Raw genomic sequence first — 18,147 nt, forward strand, 5'->3', positions numbered from 1 at the left:
GCCTGTTGCTGGGCTCGGGGGCGTCTTTCTTTTGCTCCCCTCGTTGATCTGTCTGGCCTTTATTATTCCTGTGTACAAAAATTCTCAGGCACCTGCGACGGATGAGCTCTTCAATCTCATCGCGGAGGTTTTTACAGTTTTCAGTGCTATGACAATGGTCTCTATGGAAGTGACAATATACATTTTTATTTCTAAGGGTTGAGTCGCTTCTCAACCAAGGTAGCCACTTCACAAAGGAAGCGTCCTTGATCGCCATGAGAATTTCCCCTCGCTTCGCGTTGAGGGGTATGAAGCTCGCTCTTTCAATCGGGGGAGCTCGGGGATGAAAATTTGACATGTTCCCTCCCCCGGTTGGGGACTTGCTTTTCTTCCTCTTGCCGCCACTGTTGTGCAAGCTATGGTCCTCCATCTTTCACTTCTTTGCTGGGACTTCGGTCCTTTGGTTCATCTCTTCCTCGATCCCAATGAACTGATCGGCGAGCTTAAGGAATTCTGTGATGTCTTTGGGTTTGTTCGCCACCACATGCCACTTGAATTCTCTGTAAGTGATCCCCTTTTTTGCTGTCGCTAGTCTTACGACCGGGTCTAAGTCCGGGATTAGTAGGCAAGTGTCGTTGAAGCGTTTGATGTAGCTTCGAATCGACTCTCCTTCCCTCTGGACTATTCTAAGAATGCTTTCTTGTGACCTCAGACACTTCTTACTGGTGATGAAGTGCGAGGTGAACAATTGTACGAGTTGTGCCTAACTTTTAACAGCCCCATGCGCTATGTTTCTATACCAAGTGCAAGCTACCCCTTTGAAGGTTGTGGAGAAAGCAATGCACATGTAGGCTTCGTCAGCCCCAGCGAGGTGCATCTGGGACTGGAAAGAATCTACGTGGTCATTTGGGTCGAAAGACCCGTCATACTTATCCAGGGGAGATCTTGAAGTTCGTCGGCATCGGGGAAGCCAGAAGCTCGGGGGATAGTGGAGAGGGTACAGAGAGAAGGGGAGAGGTTTTTGTGATTCCCGAGCTGACCTCCATTTTACCTCTAGTCTGCTCAAGTCGGCTAGGTCGTGCGGGCTGGCCTGGATTTACCCCCCGGGGTTCTCCAGCATGTCTCCTTTGCTGCTGCTTAACTGGTTCCGCACTGCTGACCTTCGCACTGTCAGATGGTGCTTTGGTCGCACCCACTACAGGGGGAAGTAGAGCGTTCACAGGCTCAGATGGTGGAGGTACAGCAGGTGTTGGGATCCCACCTGCAGGGAGTGGTATGGTGAATTGGCCTATACAGACAGTTGGGAATTGAGGTTGCCCCTCGAAGACGTTTGCTTCGTTGTGTTGTCCGGTGTTGCTGGAAGAAGCCATGGGTTCGATTTTGAGTTCGAGGTTTTTGGAATGGAGAAGAAAGGCTTCTACTAACGATTTCCCACAGACGACGCCAATTGATGTGGCGTAATTTGGCTACTCCATGTTGGACACGATCTGGTGCCAGCAACGAAGAGAACTGGGTTCCTGAAAGAGATGAGTCATAGATCCGGGGGTGGCTCACCCGGCGAGACACTCCGATGGCTAAGTTAGAATAGTGGTAGTAGAGAGCTTGAAGATGATAACAGTGAGAGAACTAGAGAGCAAAGATAATAAAACATACCTCTGCCCCTGGGGGGGCGAAGTCTTTATATGCTGAGGTCCATGCGGGTTGGTGTAACGGTTATCGGATCCCTGCTGTGATGGGACTTGCTTGCGTGTTAGGTGGGTGAAGTGCCATCAAACGGTAAGATTGTCCCTTCCAGTCAGAACCGGGGAGTTGGTGACCTAATGTAACCGTTACGAAGTACGATCCTGGGGGATACAAAGTACGGAGGCGGGCTCCTCGAGGTTGCCATGCGGAGGTCTGAACGGTAGGCGAGCTGCCTGTAAGCTACCGAGCTATTTGATAGCGAGCTGATTGGTAGCGAGCTTCTCGAGCTCGTGCTCCTTAGGTCTGTCCTAACATGAATGCCAAAGTGCCCTTGGACTGAAGTGATCCCGGTGCGATCTTGTGTTGAGGTATACTTCCCCTGAAGTAGTCCTGACCGAGGTGGTTCATTTGTCCGGGCTCGATTTGTAACGAACTTGGTTCCGTTATCCTGGTCACGATCTGGTATTGGGACGATCTTAACACAAAGTGGCTTTAGTTCGGAGTACTAGCGTACCCGAGGTCGCTTTATAGCGAGTTGATTTATGCTGAGTTGTCACCCGTGTTGAGTCATGTCCACGTGTCTCCCTATCACAAGGTTGGGCCAAATTCCCCTTCATCACTTTCTATTTATCTACACATAAAAAAATAAAAATACACATCACACAGGTCACCACTAATATATATATAAACCAAGGTTGTCCGCAAGACATGGCCTCTTTTTTCATCAAACCTTCATGCATTTTCCTTAATTCTCTTTTCTTTCTACGTTACTCCTCTCTAGTCGACTCCAATCAACAAGCCTCGCCTCTCCTTGCTCTTATCAATTCCCACTTCCCAATTACCTAAAAGCTCTCTAATTTACTCATGTTTTCTCCATAAATACTTTACAAAACCTCTTGATGTAAAACAATTTATTGGGAGGAAATTTTAGTTCATTTATTGTTAATGGATTGCCAATTACACTAATATCCTAAATTACACCCCCAAATCCAAACCAATGCAAAATTCAAAAGAAAAATCCACCTTCCATACACCATGAAAATTATAATACTATTTTAAAAAATCAAAGAAAATGCACGTGTAATGTCAAATAAAATTATGGAAAAGGAAAATTTTAAACAATGCTAATTACATAAATCTTCAATTAGTTAACTTCAAAAATAAATAAGTTTTAAGTTAATTTATTTCATTGACTTACTTAAAGTCATTACCTTAATTAATTAACTTCATTATCTTAAATAAATTAAATTAATTAGTTATTAGTTAACTTTATGTATGCCTAACCTTTACATGGTTATTTAATTAGTTTGCTTTTATTAATTAATTAAAATAACAAATTTAGTTAAACTATAAAATGGTTATATAATTAAAAATATTAATTAAATAATAAGAATTATATATTAATTAACAAATTATAACTTAATTACTAAAACTTATTTACTTAGTTAACTAAGTAAATAATACCACAATAAATTAGTTAATAATGTCATAAAAATATAGATAAAAAATAACATGGATTGACAAAATATTTTTATAATTTTTTATTAATACAAGTTTGAGTTAAAATAAAGTTAATACAAATTAATAAATGTTTATTAATAAAACAACCAAAGAATAAGAAGATTTTAGTTTCAAGAAATAAATCTTATATTTTGATATTCATTTAAAATCCATTGAGAAAATAAAATTATACTACAAGTTTGTTGATAAAATTAAAAAATAACAAAATCATTAGTTTTAAACTTAATTATTATAAATTTAAAATCCCTAATCCATTTAAAAATAATATTAAATAAAAATAACAAAAAATAAAACAATTTAATAAAAATACAAACTAATAGAATTAGGAATGCCACAATGTTCCTAAAGGTGCAACATGGATAAGTTAGGTTGAGAACCCAATCCCCTTAAAAATACAAAAACTCAAACCCAACCTGTACTAAAACATTGGTTAAACCAAGTTAGGCTCAAATTGGCCCCATCCAAGTTGCACCCCTAACTCCTTTTGCCCAAGGTTCAAAACATCAATACGATACAAGTTCGATACATACTTTTTTTTTAGTTTTTTTTTTCAAAATTTAGTATTTTGGGAAACTTATAAGATATTTTTTATTGTTAAAAAAAAATTGAGGGTCTGAAACACCTGTAAACAGGCATTTCACACCGTATCTTTTACAAAAGATACAATACAATACGCTCCATATCGTATCAAGCGTATCGTATCGATACTTTGAACCATGCTTTTGCCTCAAATTCATTTAATAAAGCCCAAAACCCCACTAGTAATATATAAAACAAAAAGAGACGGATGCTTTTTTGCTATTCGAGATTGGACTCGGTGCAACAAAATGGTACCTCCACTCATAAAAAAGGTAGGGTATTGGTAGGACATGGAGGCTGAGTAGCACAGCAAACAATCCCATCCCTACCTATTGTTAGACGTCTATTATAAAAGCCCTAAAAGACAACATAATTTTAATTTTGTAAGTATTAAAATAGCAGCACAAACCAGGGGCTGTATGCAAACGATGAACTGTAGTCTACAGACACTAATCTTACCGAGGTCCTAAAATCGGACCAGCGAACGGAAAACTTAAATCAATGGGATCCAAAGAAAAATGAATACACAACCGCAAGATTATATTTAGCTCACTCGAAAGCATTCTCTCAATTCCATATGCCTGAAGGCTTTTATGAGATGATTTTAGTGGGCAACAATGGGAATCTCCCGTCCATTGGGCATAATAGTCCATCTCATGTAAGCCTGATAAAAAAGAAAATTGGGGAAAGAAGAATGGTAAACCTAGGCAACCATGACAAACATACCTTCATAAAGGGGAAATACTAACCTAGAAAATAAAATTACAGCTATGCTTTGGTCTCAGATTTTGTTGAAGGCGACAATGTCACAGCTTTGTATATATTCATTGGCAGGCTCAGCTGTGAGATGATCCTCAATTAGGTTGTCCACTGAGACAAGGTCATCAACAATAGTTAACATAATCTGTAGCTTTTTAATCCCATAACCAACAGGTACCAGTTTTGCTGCAGCAAAACAACAAGTTAGGTTTCCTCTTGTAATGTTTATTCATGTTAGCAAAAAGGCAAAAGGATAGAATGCAAACCGTACATGCTCCCCACAGAAGGCCCGGCATTTCAATGCTGCGAACAGCCTCTTCTAGTTTCTTCATGTCAGTCTCATCATCCCAAGGTTTAACATCCATAAGAACAGAGGATTTTCCACCTGAGAAAATTTTCTAGCTATTATCGTTTGCAAAAAAAAAAAAAAAAAAAACTACGGATGGTTCCGTAAACACTTCCATGAAGGACTAAACAACCCAGTATCTTCCACATGGCAACCTAGTTTCAAACAGGAAGGCATCTGTCTCCTCCCTACCCATTCATGAGTTGCATTTTATATTAAAAATTAGTAGTACAGATTGGCTAATACTAATTGGGAAAATTTCTTCCCATAAGAATGGTGATAGTAAGAACAATTCTGGAACTGGAATGTACATGAATACATCAAACTAACGAGTGCTTAAAAACAGATCAAATTGGATCAGATATAAGCAGATCCAGTTTATATTTGAATTCGAAGCAGATCTTATACATCAGATTTATATTGGACACGAATCGAACTCAGGTTGCTATCAGATATTGAATTGTATAAATAAGTTATACTTCAATACTGCATTTCATTAACAAAATAAATTGAAAATAACTTGTAAGAAAATTAAAACTAGACAATTTAATAAAAATGCAACATTTAAACCAACTTTATCAATAAATACAATATAAATTTGATGTATTTATGAGCATATATATTTATAAATCAAATAGGATTAGATATTATAAGGTCAGATAGGACTAGATCCATATTCAATCCAATCATAAACAGATTAAATTCGGATCACCCTTAATGGGATCAAATTCAAATTCAAAGTCAGACAAATGGAATCAGGGATGGATATCAGACTGTTACAACCAGAAAAGCTTGTTCCTATTGAAAGTTACCTCATGCATGCTGGAAACCATGGTGGAAACAACCTATTTCCCATGGCATTAGCCAAGATGAAATAGAATCTATTGGAGGATGGACGCAATGGAAGGAAGGAACCCAGGGGATGTGAGACATGCAGAAGCAGCCACAGGCTTTACTCCGTTGACAAAGTGGAGGAAGGAGGTGGCAGTTGAAAAGAAAAAATTATTGTTTGAGGAAATGAATCGAAGGTCGGCGGTGAAAATCAGAGAGGATAAGAGATTAATGGTGATTCTGTTCAATGATTCTTTGGACTGGTTTAAGGGATTCATTGATGGAGTGGTGTTAACCATCACTTCACCAGGTTGGGAGAGTGAGACTAGCAAGAAAGGGAGGAGATACTCCAAAACTGTGAAATGCAATGATAGGGATCTTTCATCATGTTGACTGAAACTTTTGGAAGCAATCGAAGAAAGCTCATAGCATTCCAGGGTGAACGGGAAAACATGGCTGGGTCAAGAGTGTAGAGGTGTTAGAGGACTATGGAGAAGGTAGCAGAACAGGCCGGGGCTTGAGATTTCAACTGAGCAAACTTCCAAGCGGGGAGTGGGGCATGATGAAAAGAAAAAAGAAGAATTACAGGAAACAGCGTGCAGTGGTTTGACACTACTGAAGATCATGGAGGGAACAATGGAAGATTGGAAAAGTGAGTAATCTCTTCAAGGAAGAAAGTAGTGGATTTCTTAGAAAGGTGTTTTCATGGAACTCTTAGCAGTTAATCTCCCTGGTTAATGCCGTTTGATGAGAAGAAAAACTGTTAAGAGACTTTGGTGGAGCCATTGCTGAAAGGTGGAATCCTTCCTGAAATGAAAAAGAGTTGGATGGAGGACGAAGAGAGATCGGTATTTCCGGACTTCCCTTGAATCTCTGGAAATTTCGAGTTCTGGATAAAATTACAGCAGTTTGTGGAGGTGTTTTAGTAGCTTTCAATATAACCAACGTCAGAGGCGTGAGAATGAAGATTGTGGGAGAAAAACCAGATTTGAAGTCTGTGAGAAACCTTAAAGAGTCTGAAATCCCATCAGTGCCCAACCTTACGAGTATTTTGCATAACCTGGTTTTTGATGAATCAATGGAGGATAGATGGGCATGGGCTCACAGTCCTAGGGATGGCACTTTCTACCCTACCCGGTGAGTACCTGGCCCGATGGGGTGGGGTTTTTCTTTTTTGCTTGAAGGACAGAATCTTGGGGCGAGGACAGGTTTTGGGATTTTATAACCCATACGGGTACGGGTAGGGTACAATATTAGGCTAAACCTGACCCTCTCCAACCCACATATTGTTAGAAAGCATATGAACTTTATGTGTTAGGTGTTAAATTAAATAATATTTTGATTTTTATGTAAAGGATAATTGATAGTTTATGTGTTTTTTACATGTCTTAATCAAATAATTGGAAATTTTGTTGTTTGTTCACGCTATTTTACTTATTTATTGCTTATATACAACAAGAAATAATAGGAAATTAGAAGCAGGTTCTAAACCCAACCTGCTCTACCCTTGAACGCAAGATGGGTAGGGTCGGGGAGGGTTTTGTATTTCCATGTGCAGGGAGGATTTTGGATTCTCAAAATCTAACTTACTACGGGTTTTGAATTTTATGTCAAGGATAATTGATAGTTTATGTGCTTCTACTTAATCAAAAAATTGGAAATTTGTTCATATTATTTTACTTATTTATAGCTTATATACAACAAGAAATAGTAGGAAATTATGAGTGGGTTCTAAACCCAACCCGCCCTACCCTTCAATGCAAGGAGGGTAGGGTCGGGGAGGATTTTGCATTTCCATGTGCAGGGAGGGTTTTGGATTCTCAAAATCCATTCTACTACAGGTTTTGGGGAGGGTATGGGTTGGAAGGTTTACAGTTTACGGAGGCGGGTAGGGTCTAGAATTTACAAAACCCTCCCAAACCCACCCCGTTCCCATCCCTACTCAGTCAGTCCCTCTGGGTCATTTACTTGTAAATCTTTTTTTCTCTTCCCTCAGTCATTTCCCTTTTCCATTCTTCCCTATTAAAGTAGTTTGGTGCACCTTTATCCCCCCAAAAGTCAACACCTTCTGTTGGGATATCATGGGAGCATAAACATGGGTGATTTGCTGCAAAAGGAAAGACCAAATTGGTGATTGTCTCCTAATTGGTGCATTGTGTGTAAGTTGAATGATGAGAGTTCTTTCCATCTGTTAATCTCCTGTCCTTTTCCTTGTATTCGGGAATGGTTTTGCTCTCTCTCTCTCTCTCTCTCTCTCTCTTTGGTTGTAGGTGGATCCCTCCTATTTGTTTGGACAGACTTTTCAGCCCATCCTTTATAAGAAGCACAAGGTAATGAGGTAGAATCTTGTGGAAGTGTGTACAAGGGCAGCAACCATGTGGACAATATGGGAGGAAAGGAACTTAAGAATCTTTGAGGAAAAGAAAGAAACAAGGAAGCAATCTTGAAGCTTGTTACAGTTAGAGTTGCTCACTAGGTGAAGATTTTGAAACTATTCACAAATTTCTCAATGGAAGACTTTTTTTCAAAGTTGGGGCCTAGGGTGTCAATTGTCCATTCTTTCTCTAGGAGTCAAAAGGTACTGGAGTTTTGGTCTCCCCTAAGTGGGGTGGGGGATGGATGAAACTTAAAACTTTGATGGAAGTAGTTTTGCAATCCGGCTCCCTCCAAAACTGAAGTGATTAGAGATGGGAGTGGGAACATTTGCGGCTTGTTTTCAGGACCTATTGAGCAGGGTAATTCAGTGAGAGCTGAATTCATGGCAGCTATTGTTGGGGAGCAAAAATCTGAGGAAAAGATCGGTTAAAAAAGGAGTATTATGGCACTTCAAAAATGAATTCAGGCGGTTCAAGTTGCTATCAAGACAAATGCAAATTCAGTTAAGATGGATTGGCGGATAGACTAGATAAACAAGGAGCTAGCAAACATCATTTGTCTTCGGGGTGTTATTTCTAACAACTTGTTAGACTATCCTCTTTTTAAGCTTTAATAAAATTGAGCTACTGATCAAAAAAAGTACCCAGAAATCAGTTGAGACTTTCAACTTATTAGACATTTCTTACTCTCACCCTACAATTGCTTATATATTTGACAGAAAAAATAATGATGTAAAATTTTAAGTAGCTCCCAATAATAGAAATTGCATGTCAATGGATGAACTCATAATAGCCCTCAATGTAAAATAAATTCCAGGTAAGAGTACTAACTCTCTTTCTTCTTGGTGGATGCCTTAGCAGCTGCCTCCCTCTCCTCTGATGCTTTCTTTTCCTCCTCAGTCTCATCACCAAAGAGATCCAAGTCATCATCATCTCCCTCAAGAGCATCCTGACAAATTGGGAAAGGTTTCTGTTGTCATGCCAACTTAGCATCAACATGGAACTAAATACTAATCCAAATACAAACAGCTATTTAAGACAACTAGCAACCACTTTATAACCAAACAAATGCATGCCTTGGTGGTTGGTATATAGTATTTACCATTCTTATTTCAAACTAAATCAAACAGCCTGCCCCAAGATACATAAAAAGACCAATCCCACCACATATATCTTACAGACCCCCAAACTGAAATATTTTACTATTACAAAGACACTCACCTACAACCATGACAGTGCCACGCACCCATAACAATAAAAAAGGGTAAAAGACTTGAACTTACCCTGAAGTTTAAGATAAATACTTATACCTCCCCTGTGATTTTTGAAAGGACTTAAACTCCCTTGTCATAATATGATACCACAATATTTAACGGAATCAATGAAAAGACTTCATTGCCCTTCATTATTCTTTAAATTATAAAAAAAAAAAAAAGAAACACCAAAGAACCAGGGCAGATGCCTCTACTGATAAATGAGGTACTTGTAACCGCAAAGTGATAAATAAGAAATCTTCTAACCCCACATCACAGCATCAACACAGCAACAACAATCAGATCCTTCATTTTCTACTAACTGTTTTGTTTTGGGCTCCTCCACTTTGTTATCATCACTGATGGGTTTGAATTTGACGGCAATTGAGTGGAGAGATTGGTGAAGGTAAATAACAAGTTTGAGTGCTTTAACAAATATCTTGAGGTGTCAGAGTTCAAGTGCAGGTGCAGAATTCTGCATAGAGAACAGGTTCTGAGACTAGAACAGGATATGGATTAACATGCACACGTATACTTTATTTCAAGGTTATGGATTGAGATACAATTCCTAAGGCTAACCCTATGATCAAGTCAAACAAGATTAACAAGTTCTGAGACTACAACGGAAGGCTTCAGTCTGCTTGTCTCATCTTTATTTGCAAATGGTACTTTATTCTCCCAATTATCAAAAAAAAATGGTACTTTATTCTCCCCCTTTAAATTGAAACTGGAAGGCTTCAATAATGATTTTATATTCCTTTTCTTAGTGTAGGTGCAAATTGAATAACATGGTTTTGCTAATTGAGAAATAATTTATTACCATAATAAGGGCCCAGGAATTGTGAAGGGTGGAAATTCATGGAACAATTTGGTGTTAGTTTGTTCCAGAACACTGGTCGTCTTCATTGTTACCTTTCGGTCATTTCTGGAATAACATTTTATGGAACGGTGGAGGGGTATTGTTTGGTGCGTTGAGGTCACATTTTGTTCAGTAGTATGGGAGGTTGGGGTTCTTCTGTTGATGTGGTGTTGGTGCTCCACACTTGGTTTTTTCAATGCAAATGCAATCATACCTGTTCTCTGAAGTTATCTTCTTTTTCCCTCCAATTCTGATATTAATACAGAGAAAAAGACAGCGCTTGGGAGATACAAACAGATGATTCACCAGAACTTTTGATGAAATAAAATGCATACCATCTCCAGTGGCAAGAAAATGGTTCCTAAACACAGAGGAACACTTTTACGATTTTCTGTGCTTTTTGAATCATGGCCAAATGGACAAATTTGGAATTTTAAAAACATTTTGGGCACAAGTTATATAAAATACAAACGATCTTGATGGGTTCTTACAGGAGGGGAGGCCTTTGCCTGATGACATCATCCAACAGGGGAGGTCTCAGTCCATTTTGAAAAAAGAGGGGTGGTCTTAGTATTCAGTAAAAGAATCAGGGGAAGTTTAAGTCTTACACTAAAAAAATCACAACACCATACCCCAACTCTAGTAAAATATCACAAGCTCTTCCACTTACTAATCTCCTAGAATAAGCAGAAGACAAAAACCAAGCATGCCCAAATGTGCATATGGACACAGACATAGACACATACGGTAAGTCTTGTCAAAACTAATTAAATTTCTAACATTTGCAAATATTCTTGTAGTAGAATTTATTAAAACAAACCACTAAATCTATTTAGAAAGTGTTAATGCTATAGGATACATCCAGAAGTGTTCATGCAGTATCCAGTTACGGTAGGCATGTACAGGTATCCAGGTATCAAAGGTCTGAATTCCATAATATATCTACAGTCAAACCAAGGTTGGGGAATGTATCCAAGCATCCAACCACCAATAGATGTGCCATATCAGTGTCTGCCTCCATAAGACATTTAAACAATCAAACCAAACTTGAGGAGCAGATGTGGACTGCAAATGTGACAAGTAGGGTACTTGGGAATTGAGAACCACCATTGATGTTTCAGATCAAGGTCCCAAGTGACTGACTTCTAATATTATATTAACACAATTAATCCAAGGTGGAGTGAATGTAGTTACCCATCTTGTGTATTCAAGCATCCAACCACCAATAGATGTGCCATATCAGTGTCTGCCTCCATAAGACATTTAAACAATCAAACCAAACTTGAGGAGCAGATGTGGACTGCAAATGTAACAAGTAGGGTACTTGAGAATTGAGAACCACCATTGATGTTTCAGATCAAGGTCTCAAGTGACTGACTTCTAATATTATATTAACACAATTAATCCAAGGTGGAGTGAATGTAGTTACCCATCTTGTGTATATGCAACACAGGGAAGTAATGAATTAGGATCTACAATTGGATGTACCAATATCAAGATCACTAATGCCCAAAATTAATTGATGCTTAAAGATCCCAGTGTCCATTCTTCATTTATGTTATAACTTATACCCCATATATATTTGTCTTCTATGTAAACAAGTGGCAGGAATGAGAATGTGCACCTTTTTTGCCTCCACTGGTGTAGGCTCAGATTTGGCAGCTTGACCAGCTATCTTGACTCCAGCAGGTTTTCCGGGAAACCTATCAAAAAATAATTATAAAGTAAAAGATGAAAATACAGTTTTTTATCAGCTACGAAAATACAGTTTCAATGAAGAATATGTTATTAGATGTAATGGAGTGCCCTGAACCCCTTGTATGCATGATCCACCTTGACCATGAGAAACAGAGAATACAACAATACAAATACTACAACAACACAGATGCAATTAATTAACACTCTAGTGAAATTTTGAATTTGTTAATAGCACCTAGCCACCTATAAATAGCCATACTTAGTGCCTGCAGAGCCTCTATGCCCAATAACTTGTTAAGATACATTATTAGCTGCCAAGATAATTTCCTTATTTGTTTTTTATTTATATGTGCTAATGTTAATAATCTAGTGCACTAATCTAGTTAAATAGAGATGCAATCAGTTGACACTTGATAGTCTAGTACAATTCTTACTTTGTTAATAGCACCTATAAATAGCCATACTCCAGTTCTGGCAGAGCTTCTATGCCTAGTAAGTTGTTAAGATGCATTATTTGTTGTCACTTTTACATATTTTTGACTTACACAGGCTAATGTAGAAATGTAGATTGCTAGAATCTTTTTTCAATCAGTACATCTACAAATCAAAGTGAGAATTTCTTCATATTCTAAACATCACCAAAGAACTGACAGCACATTTGTGTTTCATTGGGAAAATTATACGACATTTAAGATCTTTATACATTCTTGCCTAATAACATCAACCAATCAGCTAGTAAATTAGAAATAGGTTAATGTTTGTCTGCTGCTGTTCAGAGAGGTGGCCTAACATTTTTAAGGTCAGATTTGAGGACAGTCAGGACACACTTGTATCCTGGCAAGAACCAATGAGAAAGAACATCCCAATTAATAATAGGCAAACAAACAGGTCATACAGACTGCAAGGTCAAATATTATACGTCCAGATCACAAAAATCCCACTAAATTTGCAAAATTACAAAGACAATCAAGAAAAAGTAAAATACTACTTAGAGAAAAGAAAAACGTAGTTGAGAAGGAAACAATCAGGATCACAAACCTTGCAGCTAATTGTGAAGAAACACACTCGTACCACCGACTCGCATTAGGAAATCCATTGCCCGGTTTTTCTGAAACGGCGGCATAAACCTTGATATCATCCCTGGTGAGTTGATCTCTGCAACTCCAAACGGTCAACAACGATGAGAATAGCAGATATGAAGAAGTAATGCTTAGTACACAAAACACAGCAGATAATTGTGAATTAACAAAACACAGCAGATAAAGAGCTTTTAGAAGCAACAGAAAGATACCCAGAAATATAGGTTTTCCCAGACAGGTATTGTTCGAGAGATTTAAGACCAACTTCTGTGTGGAGATCTGAGAAATAGATGGCCATTGTAGAGTACGCAGAGAGATGCAAAAACGAGGGAAACCCTAGATACGGATGCAAAATACCTATGGAGATATAAAAACCCTAAGCACAAGAAAGAAGTGTCATCAAGTATCAGTTGTTATTTATAGCTTGCGCGATAGAATGTCTATTATATATCCTAGCTGAATCGCACGTGCAAAGCACGTGTAACCAATATAGTAAATTATTAATTGAGGCTTTATAACAGTAGTGGCACGTGCAACTGAATATTTTATAAGAAAATAAATAAAAATATAACAAAATATAATCAATATATATACTAGCGGAAGCTCGTGCGATCCACGGGATGCTGACACTTCTTTGTCTCTCATTCTCGTACTCTACCATGGTTTTCAAAATGCGAATTAGACCGGATAGCTAGACAAGCAACAGCTTTGTTAAGTAAAAGTGAAATAGTAGAAATAGTAGACAAGCAATTACTATTATTTTTTGAAGATTATTGATAATTAGTAATTGTTTTCACAAAGTACTTTTAGTTTCACTAATAAATTCTATAATTTGTAGATTAAGTATAAGAACTAGTAAAAACAAATTGATAATTAATGGTTTTTTATATTGATTTTTTGGAAAATTATCATATTTTTTGGAAATAATGTCAATCTACTTTTTGGAATTTTCTTGGATAATTTCTGATAAAGTGATTGATGAGGGGTAATTTGGCACGACCCATTGGTACACAGACACGTGGAGCGATCTGATAATCAGATGATAACTCAGCATTTCCGAACACCTCAGTAGGCCAGGTTAGCTCGAGCACCTCGGCTAAGATTGAGGTCCGAGCAGCTTGTGGTGTCCCGACCTGCCAAGGAGCCATGTAGCCCTCTTCTAGAAGCTAGCCAGCCATCTCCGATCTTTCTAGGATCACATTGCACGTCAACGAGCCTTATCTTTATCCCGCCCGAATCGGACGGACTCGATAAGCCTTATCAGTTCACACGAACTCCTAGTTACACGGGCCGAAGATCTTGGATATGTTTTGTGAGGCCTGCAACAGCTCGCCTATATAAGGGCATCACCTCCACCCTCAAAAGGTATGTGCAATTTAGCTCTCTCGCTCTCTTATTCACAAGCAAGTCAGCTAACTACAACACTTTTCGGTAACTTAAGCATTAGAGTGCCCACACCGGGTAAAGCACCCCGGGACCTCTGATACTATGTTTCTTGCTATTCGACCGGCCACGTGTTAGTCCGACGTCCGAGCTGCCTTCTGGTTAGGAGCAACCAGATCGCGCATCATCAATTGGCATCGTCTGTGGGAACAAGCGACAAAAAGCCTAGTTCTCACCCTCACTCTCTCACTCTCTCACTCTCTCTCTACTTAATGATCAAATGGCTTCTTCAAGCAACAACCCACCCACCAATGCCAACAACAACAATATGCAAGTCACTGGGGCAAGAACAGCCTATTGTCCAACTAGAAGTGCCCTTAGTGACCATCGGGTAAATGATAGTATCTTTGACACTACTTGGAGTGCCAACAACGTCGAACCAACCAAAAGCGCTTCCTACAGGGATTGACGTGTGGCAGTTTCAGTGACCTGGTGTAGTATGTTCGTGGCATGACCCTCCAGATCCGGGCTTGGGAGGAGAGGTTTGATGCTTTCATTCCACCACAGTTCCCGCAACAACCATAGCAGCCGCAACAGCCACAGCCACCTTGGCCAACCGTGAACCAACAACAATAGAACAACCAGCAGCCTGACAATTAGTAACCCGACATTAGAAACCAGAACCAGGTTCCAGACTCATCTCGTTGTCTTGACAACCGGAACCAGGTCCCGATAAAAGATAACACCAGAGCCACAGCACTGGAAAGAGCCACCTCACACCTACCAGCAACAAGGGAGCTAAGAAGGAGGAAAAGTGTGGGGTTAGCTCAGTCACCACGCAGCCAGCAACATCGCATGTGACCAGACCCTCACCTCTAGCTCCGGAGATTCTTACGACCCACGTCCTAAAAATTTTAAAGCCCCATACCCGGAATCGTACGACGGGACAACCAACCCGATAGATCATAGTGACTTATTTCAAGCCTTGATGCAACTTCAAGGGGCAAACGATGCATGCCTCTATATGGCATTCTCAACAACATTCTGAGGTACAACTTGATTGTAGTATTGGGGATTGCCCGCCGGATCGATAAAAAATTGGAACCAGTTCGCGGGATTTATTCACCACGCACCTCACCACAAGCAAGAGGTGCCCTAAGTCCGTGACCAACCTCTTGAATGTCATCCAGCTACACGATGAAGCGGCTCCAGATCCTAAATCTTGACCCGATAGTATAGCTCACTGCGGCGGTGAAGGGTGTCTGCCACCCCGACTTACGCTGGTAGCTCGAGTTAAACCCTCCAACCTCCATGGAGGCATTCCTCAATAAGGCAGATAAGTTCACAAAGGCGGAGGAGGCACTCGGATCCCAGTTAGAAGTACAACTATCCAGGAAAAGAAAGTGACTAGAGGAAGAAGCGGGGAGTAGCAAGCAACAGCGAAGAAGCAAGTCACCAAAGAGAAGCTGGTCACCCCGCAGCAGGCGAAGCAGATCGCCAAGGAAGAGTGTATCACCTCACCAGGGTTCCAAATCAGGACCCCACTAGTCCAGACCCGCAGTTACACCGCCCTGAATGCAAAAAAGAGCGAGATTCTGATGTAGATAAAGGTACCTGAGTACATGAAATGGGCGCCCAAGATGAGAGGCGACTCCGCCAACCGCAACCCGAACAAGTACTATCACTTCCATCGTGACATTGGCCACAATACAAAAAGTTGTTGGTACTTGAAGGATGAGATCGAGGAGTTGATCCATCACGGCTACCTTAGGCAATTTATTAAACACAACGAGAGAGATGCCCGACTTGCTGACCAGCCCAAAGACACACTAAAATCAAGCATGTTACAAGATCAGGACCAGCTACCTCGGGATCCACCAGTACCGAAGAGTCCGATCCGCGGCATGATCAATATGATCATAGGAGGATCAATGGTAGCAGGGTGTAGCATGGCGGCGGGGAAGAGTGTAGTCTAGGAGCTCGAGCACGAAGACGAGAACCCGCCGAAGTGCCCTCGGGTGGAGGAAGTCATCCACTTCACCGAGGACAACACTCGCGGGATCCAGTATCCGAACGATGACGCCCTCGTTGTCAAAATGATTATAAACGACTTCAAGGTAAAGCGAATTTTGGTCGACTCAAGGAGTTCGGCGGACATCTTATTCTTGGAAGCCTTCGAAAAGATGGAGCTGGACAGGAAGAACCTATAGCTAGACCTGTTCATGGGTCGGGAAGGGTCGGGCTTTCACTCCTAATTAACAATTTTTTTAAGACCCAAGCCCAAGATAGGCCCGACCATTGGGCTTACAACTTGGGCCCAAGCCTGGCCCTCATAAAAAACCCGAAGCCCGGAGTCTAAAGTTCATGCCGCTGCTATTGCGGAAGCGGTTGAACAGAGAGAGAGAGAGAGAAATTATAAAGAAAAAATAAAGATTATATATTAAATTATTAATATATGTGTATATTATAATAAATATTATATATTTTATATTATATAAATTAGTCGGGCCAGGCTTTTTTGATAAATCTTGAGCCCGGCCCAAAACACAGTCGGGCTTGGTGTTTTCGCTAGTCAGGCCCACGGGTCTAACAACATGTTCAAGCCCGACCGGGGTGCGGGCCAGGCCAGACCGTTGGGCTACCCGATCCATGAACAGGTCTACCTGCAGCTAGCAAACGTACCTCTCGTTGGCTTCAACGAAGACGTAGTGAAACCCTTAGGTAGGATCAAAGTGTCAGTCGTAGCAGGGGTGGAGCCCAACACATTCCAATTTGAGCACACCTTCCTGGTGATTGCCACCCCGTCCCCCTATAATGCAATTTTAGGTTGACCCATCCTACATGCACTTCGTGTAGTGGTGTCAACCTATCACCTGTCAATGAAGTTTCGACGAGGCATGAGGTAAGGGTAATACAAGGCAACCGGTTGGAATCCTGGAAGTGCTACGTCGTAGCATTGAAGGACAAAGCAAAGCTGGCAGTTGACGTTGAGCTGGAACCACCCTCGAGCACACAAATGAGCGAGCTTAACCGGTAGAGGATACAATCTTGGTCCCGGTCTCCGATATCGAGCCCGTAAAGACTATCTAGATCGAAGCCCGCCTAAAGGAACCACTTTAGTCTACACTATTAAGTTTTTTACTTAAAAATTTAGATGTTTTTGCATGGTTGGCAATAGAAGCTGCCTGACATAGGCCTATCAGTAATTAAAATGGACCCCTTAGTTAGACCAATCAGGCAAAGAAAAAGAGAAACCTTGCCGTAGAGAGGTGAAGGGTAGTAGATGAGGAGGTCGGGAAGCTCTTTGCAGTAGATTTTGTTAGAGAGGTCTAGTACCTGAGCTGGGTGGCCAACCCTATGCTCGTGAAGAAAGCCAATGGAAAGGGCGCATGTGCGTCGACTACACCAACCTCAACAGAGCCTGCCCAAAGGACAACTTCCTACTGTTAGATAGTTGTATGCCCTTAGGTCCAATCAGAATGATGTACATTATGAATTTATTGTAAATGAATAAAGTACATATTTGATTCATGTTCCTGTTGTGTGTTTCTGTGTTATACCCTTAAACTAGACAATTAATGAGACTCGTGTTAGTTTAGAATGTTCACAGCCGATGGGTCGGTCTGGGGAGACCTATCCTGATAAGGTTGACATTGATGTGCCACCAAGTCGGTTGGGGTGGCCTGTCTCAGCCGCCAAGGTGAGACCTAAGGCACATACAGTGTAGGATTAATTAAATATTTGAACCGGACGAGATTTCCAGTATTGCCCTGAACCTTGGAGATTAATAGGCAAAACTGGA

General features: G+C 40.3%; 1 protein-coding gene across 2 annotated transcripts; it reads right to left on the bottom strand.

Moving 5' to 3' along the window:
* Positions 1 to 4,281: 4,281 nt before the first annotated feature.
* Positions 4,282 to 13,376, bottom strand: LOC104604180 (elongation factor 1-beta 2-like). 2 transcript variants are annotated; one of them, XM_088898534.1, is made up of 7 exons: positions 13,175 to 13,376; positions 12,922 to 13,038; positions 11,810 to 11,888; positions 8,905 to 9,022; positions 4,793 to 4,906; positions 4,512 to 4,707; positions 4,282 to 4,426 (listed from the first exon to the last, which is right to left on the bottom strand). In XM_088898534.1, the coding sequence occupies exons 1-6, from the start codon at positions 13,258 to 13,260 to the stop codon at positions 4,544 to 4,546; spliced, it is 678 nt and encodes a 225-aa protein (XP_088754660.1). In that variant the 5' UTR covers positions 13,261 to 13,376; the 3' UTR covers positions 4,282 to 4,426; positions 4,512 to 4,543. The 2 variants fall into 2 exon arrangements, with proteins under 2 accessions (XP_088754660.1, XP_010266749.1); XM_010268447.3 differs by having other exon boundaries at positions 4,282 to 4,707.
* Positions 13,377 to 18,147: the final 4,771 nt, after the last annotated feature.

Source organism: Nelumbo nucifera, chromosome 2 (assembly GCF_055504915.1).
Source record: "Nelumbo nucifera cultivar China Antique chromosome 2, China Antique-T2T, whole genome shotgun sequence".
Taxonomy (NCBI): Eukaryota; Viridiplantae; Streptophyta; class Magnoliopsida; order Proteales; family Nelumbonaceae; genus Nelumbo; species Nelumbo nucifera.

Excerpts from the sequence above, each read along its gene's own strand:
- LOC104604180 (XM_088898534.1), bottom strand. The coding sequence starts at position 13,260 with ATGGCCATCTATTTCTCAGATCTCCACACAGAAGTTGGTCTTAAATCT. Across the intron at positions 4,907-8,904 it reads ATCCACCAAGAAGAAAGAGA|GTGGAAAATCCTCTGTTCTT; the intron begins GTTAGTACTCTT and ends AAATTTTCTCAG. Across the intron at positions 4,708-4,792 it reads GGGCCTTCTGTGGGGAGCAT|CAAAACTGGTACCTGTTGGT; the intron begins GTACGGTTTGCA and ends GTTTTGCTGCAG.